This window comes from Lepisma saccharinum, chromosome 20 (genome assembly GCF_977018435.1).
Source record: "Lepisma saccharinum chromosome 20, izLepSacc3.1, whole genome shotgun sequence".
Taxonomy (NCBI): domain Eukaryota; kingdom Metazoa; phylum Arthropoda; class Insecta; order Zygentoma; family Lepismatidae; genus Lepisma; species Lepisma saccharinum.
In genome coordinates, this window is record NC_139248.1 from 41,792,567 (window position 1) to 41,801,884 (window position 9,318).

The following is a 9,318-nucleotide window of genomic DNA, read 5'->3' on the forward strand; positions in this document are numbered from 1 at the left end:
GATTGCCCGGAAAAAACCGGGCCACACCACCCAGATGCGCCAACTGCAGTCAACAACACTATGCAAGCTACCCAGGTTCCCCGCTGTTCAAGAAGATACAAGCAGAACGGAAAGCCCAATCTGACACCAAACGCCGGATTCCTACCCGGCCCATTAGACAGGAAGCCACCGGGACGTCACCCGCCACGGCACCACGACCAGTACCACAGCAGAGACCGACCAATCAAAAGCCACAAACCAGCAGGAGAGGCCCTCGCACTCCAGTGCCTCGACCGGCTAACCGCCTAGCGTCTTCATCTTCGACCAATCAACAAGCGGCGCTGTTGGATGTATTACAGCAACTAACGCAGCCAGATGTCCTTACAGGATTAATCACACTCCTTCAAGGACTGCAGCAAATCCGGCAAGCACCGGACCCATCGACACGACAACGGGTAATCACACATCTCGTCGACACCCTGATGCTGTAAGGTACCCTGTGTTGTACTGTTTTGTAATTTTGTGTTAACACTGTCTATTGTACTGGCGCGACAGTTGCGTTAGACCTTATGTACTCTCGTTGTTAGAAAGTAAGCATTGTAACAGTATTGTTATGTATTACCGACTCCAGTTAATGTTAATAAAACAATATGCTGGGATATTCAAATCCTGACTCCAAACCTAAACCATCCGGAGCTCATTCGACTGCCAGATGGCGATTGCGAAAGACCTGGTTCAAAGATCTAATCTGGATGCCTCCCCGGCCAGGTTCCAATAGCCAAGCAGCTAGAAGGAAGGAAGGGAGGAGAAAAGGAAGAGAACTAGATAACCTACCTACCAGGCCTTCCCAATACGAGCTTGGACGGTTTCCCTTAGGTCGTGGCGGCCTAAGCCCAAGTCTCCTGGGTGCTCCGAGATCCTTCCTTTGTACCTCGCCGTCTCTTGCTAGTGCCTGGATATACCAACGGACCTGTCCATTCCCTTGCAGTAGTCCGAGTGACCCGCGGCGTCCTTTGTTCCCAACACCTTTGTGATTCCGCGGGCTAAAGCCCGTCCCTCGCAATTGACTTAAGAGTCATTCCATGCGAAATCAACACAGCCTCCAACCTGACCATCTCCGATTTTCATGAAATTCGGTGAGTTGAAACTATGCATGGAACTTAGTAACTACGAGAAGTTTTAGTCTCGTGCGTCTTGTAATTGTTAAATTATTCAAGGTCAGAATTAGCAGAAATTGCCCTTTTGAGTCCGCTTAGCTATACTAAATGTGCTGTAACTCCGCCACTATTTTGCCTACAAAGCTCAAATAAAACTTTTTGAACAGGGAATTGGCCAAGCTTTCCAGTGATATATAACAAGCCCACCTTTTGAAAAACATATAATTTTGTCACGTGACCTTGACTTTGACCTTGAATATCTCAAAATACGTCATCACCAAAAATCGTGAAAAATATATATTTGGTCCCTCATGCCATACTCTAAAACATATCAAAAAATCATTTTGGGACTGCAATGGGATCAGAACATACAAAATAATATGTTTAACTATGTGACTGATAAAAGCCTCATTACATGAACTATGACGAGTCAAAAGTCCTTTAACACCCCCTACAAAATGTAAAGGAGTTATACTGGGTATAATTGGTCATGAAAGAAATAGGTTAGGCACAGGGAGAGATCTCTAGCTGTGTGTGTCAAGCGCAGGTCCGGCATATTGTTGACCGCCATTTTGAATTCAACGCAAACATTTCAAAGGAAAGTGGGTGATGTGAAATATCAAATCAGGCTAGAATTTCACAAGAAATGATGTGACGAAAGTTTCTCCAACGTATCTTTATCCAGCAAAACGTTATACGCATATATTTCACTTACAATATATGCACATTGTAGTGTTGTCAATATTCCTGTGAGCACACTCCTTGACGTCCCTCACACTCACATAGAACATTTGGCAATGTAGCAGGTGCACCATCATCGCAAGCAGCAGCAACTATGCCTTCTCTCAGATGGTCAATATCAGGGACTTTTAGTGCATGCACCATTCTCTTCAAATGTTTCTGAAGGTAAAAGTCTTAATAAGATGTTAGATCTTTGGAATCTGCAGGCCTTTTAATAGATCCCGATCTGCCCATCAATCTACCTAGAAATTTACCATGAAGAATGTTCACGTAGTGTGGTCACACACTGTCCTGTTTCAAAACTCTGGGAAAGTGTCATACCCCGTAAGCAAGGATGAAATACGTGTTCACTTAACATAACACATCTAAGAAGCCCTCACCATTTAAGGTTCCGTTGTTGAATATGGACCAACCATTCCAGTTCTCCATACACTATACCACATCATTAGCTTACCAGCAACAACCATTCGGCTGCGATCTGTCTACTGTAGATTATCAAATCACAGGTATTGCGTATAATTTTTATTAACTTTACCGAGAACATAAAAATTAGCATCGTCACTGAAGAATTTTTTCATTCCAAAGGAAGTGTCACGTAATTGTTTGAGATTCTTGGCCCAATATTCTCCACTATTCAAATATTTGGTGAATGTTGCTGATTAAAATCATATGCAATGGTACGTATACTTCTTTATGTCCCAAGATGTCAGCGTGATCTCGACGAGTTCCTAACACGTTAGGAGCATTCTTAATAGTTTGTTTTTAACACCTCGTAAAGGAGAAAATGATTACAAGCATGCAGTAATAATTTTTTGCTTGTTAAAAATACCTTGAAAAAACCTTCGGTGCTTCATTTCTCGTGAAATTCTAGCCTGATTTGATATTTCACATCACCCACTTTCCTTTGAAATGTTTTCGTTCAATTCAAAATGGCGGTCAACAATATGCCGGACCTGCGCTTGACACACACAGCTAGAGATCTCTCTGTGCCTAACCTATTTCTTTCATGACCAATTATGCCCAGGATAACTCCTTTACATTTGACAAAATTATATTTTTTTCGAAAGGTGGGCTTGTTATATATCACTGGAAAGCTTGTTTAATTCCCTGTACAATAAGCTTTATTTGAGCTTGCTAGGCGAAATAGTGGCGGAGTTACAGCACATTTAGTATAGCTAAGCGGACTCAAAAAGGGCAATTTCTGCTAACTTTGACCTTAAATAATTTAACAATTACAAGACGCACGAGACTAGAAATTTTCATAGTTACTAAGTTCCATGCATAGTTTCAACTCCCCAAATTTCATTAAAATCGGAGATGGTCAGGTTGAAAATTGCACATATCTGTGTTGATTTGGCATGGAATGACTCTTAAGTGCTTTCGCACGTTGTCCCCAAGTCGACGCGGCACATGACTACTACAAAAGCGGCTATTGGCTACACGCACTAATTGATGCCCCTAAATTAAATAAGGTCCCTAACAATCCCCAGGCACCTCACCGCGAGGAATAAATGAATGGTCCCTGTCCTCTCTTATCTTCTAGACCTTCAGAGCAGTGGTGACATCTGGTGTAATTGTGCTAAACAGGTAATTTACAGATGTGAGTAAAGATTAATAAAGTTTTACAGGTTGACCTGTTACCTTTCCTTGCTAAACCCGTCAAGCCCTGAGATACTTTGAGTACATGTTTACGGCTGGTTACAAGCTAGCGTATATGGGTACACTTTTGCATTGTCTACTGGTGTAGTGTGTAGCGTGCAGTGTGTAGCACGCAGGTGGAACATTGCACACGTGAAGGAAGCGCCTATCTAATCTGTAGCTGGAATTCTTACATTAAATTTCTTTGGACAACCAAAATTATAATGCACAAATAAATTGTTCGTTTAGTGTATTTATACGCGTAATAGTTAATTTGTAAACGGAAAAAAATATTTAGACTTCAACATACGTGACATGAAGTATTAATATCTTAGTTATTAAAAAATGTAGTACACCAATTCCCATTCCTTTGATAAACAAAGTAAATATTTTAAAAATATTCTTTCTTATGTTATTTTCTCATTGTAGTTAAGAATAAAAATTCAAATTATCAGTTTATATATTGGATTAGATGTCCCTCCAAAAAGTGAATAGTAACAATAAATAACAAGTATAGAAATTGTCCTTTTTTAGTATATAGCTTTCATCTAATTATCTAATTACCTTATTACTACATTATTATAACATTATTTCAGAGTAAATTAAACATTTGAAATTCTGCATGTAATATTAAAAAAATATAATATTCTTACGGCATTTTAGAAAATTTGCTCCGTGCATCTGAAACAAGGAAAATACAAAATATAATTACACGAATTATTTTGACTAATGATTAAGATATTAGATATTTGACAGGTGCTACTTTACTTAGAAACTTCAGATTTGGATTCATGTTTAGGAAGAAATTATATGTGTGTGTGTGGAAGGAGGGTGATATTTATTTTTATTTCTTCAACAGTACAAAAACGTCTCCATGGTGAAGTAACCGTCTATCAACAGTATTACAACTAGACATGTTAAAACTCAAGATAATAACTTTACACTAATAGCAAATCCAATGGTGAACTTTTCATCCACAGCAAATATAAACAACAGCAACAACAACTGTGTTACAGGAATATGATGAATGTGTACAAATCATAACATTGGGATATCCGCAATTATTGTTTATAATTCATTACTAACCAAATAACGAGGACAATATATGTAATAATGATCTGAGATTGTACACACAAAATGTTTCTTTGAATTTCCCCAGTGCAGTGTACTAGACAACATATTATTTCATTTTAGATCAGAAATGATCGGGCCTACCTGCCGGCTGCCCCAGCAGAGGTGGACTATCATCCAACAAGTTGCAGGGTGACATGTGGTTTTAAGATCTGATATGCAAAAGTATAATATAAAAATGGGCTCACATCACTTTCTGTGAAACAATTTTGTCCAACAAATTTAAGCCCTATCAGAAATGAAAGAGAGATAGTATAACTGTAAATTGTGTGCAATTTTTTGTTAATATGATTTATTCTAAACTCGCTAGACCTGTTTCTGTATTGCTACGTACCATAAATGTAAAACTTGCCGCCATCATACAGATATATTGCAATATCCTCATCATTATATTGAGGAAGAAATCCCTGTTTAAGTGCGCCACTTCGATACCTGAAATTTTATTTAGATAAAAGTACATTTCGTTTACTCTTATGCATACACAACTTAATAGTTGTATATTATTGCTCTATAAGTGAGTAGCTAGTTAAAGGAAACTTGCTACATAAACTATAATTCAATGAAATTGCTTTTTCTTAGCTACGTTGGAAACACTATATTTTCTTTGGAAATTGAAAGTTTCCCTATTTTACGTTAAACGTTAATATTGTTTCAGCTCTAATTGCTATTTTGAATCAATTACCAGGTGAGATAATGAAACAAAATGTATTATACTGATATGTGGTCATTACATGTCAAGTGGCCTTCAGAGTACATGTAGCGTAATCCCATCCAAGGCACTTTTGACAAATACGTACATTTAAATAACTTAGTACTATTATGTTTAGTTGTTGAAACACAAACACAGTAGAGTCTAATGGGAAAGAATTTGAAACTTAGAAGATAATGGCACTGAAATCGTGATTCTAAAGTTACACGGTTATACATGTAAATCAATTTCCATGAAAAGTGGAGTTACACTACCCAAATCAACAAGGTCTTGAAGCTAACAGTTTTTTTATTTATTTTAAATTTGGTATTCTGAAAAGGACACCTGTGGTAGGAACATATTCAATAGCGTATGAATTACTTCTACATGTGTTCTAATGCTGAAATATATTATTTTTAAATAAGTAAATGGTGGAAAAATTTGTCGAAATTTCACATTTGCACCTCTGTAATTTCAGAAATATAAAAGATATGGATCTGCAACTTTCCATAAGTTCTTACCTCAGGTAGCCTTTGCATAAAACCAAATCAAAATTAATCAAAATATGTCATGTTAAAAGTGCCTGTTCATTGGTTGATTTCACATAGAAGAACCCTTTATTTTCATCTACGACAATCTTATGTTGACTAGATCAACAAAATTTACAGGTTGGCAGAGAAGATACGTGTCTTTTTCTCTCTCTTTCTCTCTCTCTCTCTCTCTCTCTCTCTCTCTGTGTGTGTGTGTGTGTGTGTGTGTAAGTATATAGATATACATATTATTCACCCTAGATAAAATAATCGAATTCATACCTATAAGTGGCTTTCAGTAAATTCACATGATATGTTAAGTATGTACAGAATTGATTTACAAAACGTTGGTCCCTAATGTGTAAACATTTGAGGAAACACCTTTCTAAAGTGCAAATGAAATATATTATATGAAGATACAGGCTGTTAAGTAACATTCAATTCATACATACAAAGTTTCTATAAATAAATAAAATGTTCTTTGAATGTAGTTAATACGAACAATAAAAGAAATCTCGTTTCAGAAACAGCAACATTTATACATACTTCATTCCAAAATAATTCACATTTTGTTGGATTTTTTTACAACCAAGAATAGAGAAACTAAAAGCTGGACCGATTTATGTTTACCATTGTAAACCTTCCTTAATGGAAATGGCAAAAGTATCACGACATTTTGATTTTAGTTGAGCTTTCGGTAAATTCCATTGATAGTTATGCAAGATATAACATTGTATAAACTATAATAGAATTAACAAAAATAGAGATGAGTTTCAAGTAAACACTTACCTGTTTTTTTCATTAAATCAAAGACAGTAACTAGTCAGAAATATTATATGCACTACAAATAATTTCAATTTAACATGTTTTTGTCCCATACTTGTAGCTTGGCTGCCTTGGAGAGACTTTCATTTTAGAACGGCAGTAAGTGGACGATAAATTTGTGCATATGTTATACGAAAACAATCATACTTTGAAATAATTGCGAATTATTTGCAACATTCGTTACAAAGTAATTTTGCTTTGAAATCACATTTGCGCCTTAACTATTGCTTTATACAATCATACATCCTGTCACCTATTGCCTGTTATATCCCGTTGCAGTTTCAATTTTATGTTCCCTACGCACAAATGTATTGAAAAATCAATTTTTTTATAACTTTCTTATGAAACATGTTTAATAGCGCTTGGCACATAAAAAGTGTGGTAATAAAATAGTTATATCTACAGTCGTGAAAAATGACTTTTAAGATATATATATACGAAAAGGCTTCTATAATGACTTTCATTACAGTGGATTTTTTACATTTTCCATGAAATTGAGCTTGTATATCAGGTTATACTACATATTTTTGTAAAGAGTCTCGAAAATTTTGAGGGTTTTGGACGTGTTGAATCCTTCAAAGTCCACTTTCAAATAGTTGTACTTCGTCTCTGTTGCCGAACGCGGTGAGTGTTGAAGACACGATTTCTCACTGACAGTCTGAGATTCGAGTTTTGGTTTTGACGTGAAACGCATACGCCATATTGACAGATCTAGGATTTTTGTCTGTCTGGGAGACATAGAATATACTGTAACTGTAACAGCGGAAAATGTCTTCATGTGAAACAAAGGCTATCATATAGTATGGCCGTCATGTTAGGTCAACTATAACATGTCGCCTGGAAGTGCAATGTACCTCCACTAGGAATTGAACCTTAGTGACATCATCATTAGCAGTTTGTGTGAAGTAGAAGTTCTATTCTTCTTTTATTAACAATGACAAAACAATGACAAAAGGAAGGTTGAGAATTGACTTCCTCAGATGAAACTTTCAAAAATATCGGAATCATATGGATTCTTTTAATACTTCTGTTTTGTCGCCATTCAATGTAATTACTACGTTATTCTTTCAGGACCTGACAAAGTCACGAATTCTTATATGTCTGGCATCTACAGATTTCAGAACCCAGGAGATCAAGTTACTTTTAGCATATTTGTACTTTGCTTTCTTCATACATTTATATTTGGTAAGAAATAATGATCAATCATTTTTTTATAATACATTGCTATGCCTGTTTGGAGAGGTACATGTCCCCGTATGCCTCCCTCTAAATTACATATATGCCATAGCTCGCTGTGCTAACAACTACGCAGTGGAGGTTGGCTTTTCACGAGAGGAAAGCGAAGTTTTCAGTGTTCGAAAAGTTACTTTTGATAACACCATTAAGCCTTGTTTCCATGATAATCAAAACCTCAATTTGCTGACCAAGGCAGATTTTTTTAAAATTTTAAAATATAAAACTAAACGTTGCGTTTGAACCTTCTAGCAAGGTCTTCTTCAGACTGTACCAAATACAAATGAAATCAGGTACAAAACAGAAAGATATATATATATATATATATACACACACACACACACACACACACACACACACACACACACACACACACAAAAATCACTCCCCTCCACAAACAAGATTATTAGAAAGTTGTTTATCTGGAACATTCTTTTCCAGGTGTTTCAGCAGCTGCCTTCTCCTGTCAACTTTTGTATCACCTGACAGACGATTTAGTTAAACATTTCCTTTCCTCTGGAATGTGGTTGGACTCCTTATCTCACGCTCTTTTTCCTTATCCTTTCTATCTCCAGTCATCTTCCTTCTTCTCTCCTCTTTCTCTCTTGTCCTTTCCACTCTTTCTAACACCTTCTTCCATTATTTTTTTATCTTCAGTCCCCCAATTCCAGTTCATTGTGTCTTCTTCCTACTTTCTTTTCTATTTCCTTGACTACCTTCCATTTTCTCACTAGTACTCTCTTCTTCCTTCCTATTTGCTTAGCCTCATCCCACTCTATGTCATGTCCTGATTCTCTCGTGTGCTTAAATATCGCATTTCTCTCTCCCTTAAGTCGTACATCATCCATATGTTCTTTCAACATGTCTTTCATCCTCATTTTTGTTTCTCCTATGTACACACTCTGACATTCTTTACACTTCACTTCGTAGATAATCACATCCTTCTCCTCTTCTCTTTTACTTTTCTTGTTTGCAAGATGCGACGTCCTCCCTTCTTGTAAGTTCTAATGCCCACTTTCCTAAGCACTTTGCATATCTTTTCTGTGCTCTTCCCCATACTCCTTACGCCAACCACCTCTTTATATCTTTCTCTTCCTCTTTTTCTTTCTCTTCCTCTTCTCTCCTGCCACTTTCGTTCCTTCATCTGTTTATGTCCAGCCTATCTTCCTTCTCGTAGCCATTCTTTTCCAGCTGTTTACATAGGCTATTTAATTTGCCTTCTTTTTCACATTCTTTCGTGCATATTTTCTTCATTCTGTCCTCCGTGTTCATTATAAAATTCATTTTTGTCACCTCACTTACATCACTTCTTTTGTGACAGACCGTAACGTTCAGTTTTATTTTTCAAATAAAATAAATTATACCTTGTTAAGCATATCGAGTTTTAAGTTACTTT

The 9,318-nt window shown here is 36.6% G+C and overlaps 1 protein-coding gene across 1 annotated transcript in view; it reads right to left on the reverse strand.

Annotated features, from left to right (window-relative positions):
- Positions 1–6,957, reverse strand: part of LOC146003591 (transmembrane protease serine 4-like) — a 31,961-nt gene extending 25,004 nt beyond the window's left edge. The window contains exons 1-3 of the mRNA XM_083141895.1: positions 6,654–6,957; positions 4,981–5,078; positions 4,169–4,196 (exon numbers count right to left, since the gene is read on the reverse strand). Of these exons, the coding sequence (XP_082998021.1) occupies positions 4,169–4,196; positions 4,981–5,078; positions 6,654–6,666 (139 nt within the window). The 5' untranslated portion in view covers positions 6,667–6,957. The remainder of the gene's footprint in view (positions 1–4,168; positions 4,197–4,980; positions 5,079–6,653) is intronic.
- Positions 6,958–9,318: the final 2,361 nt, after the last annotated feature.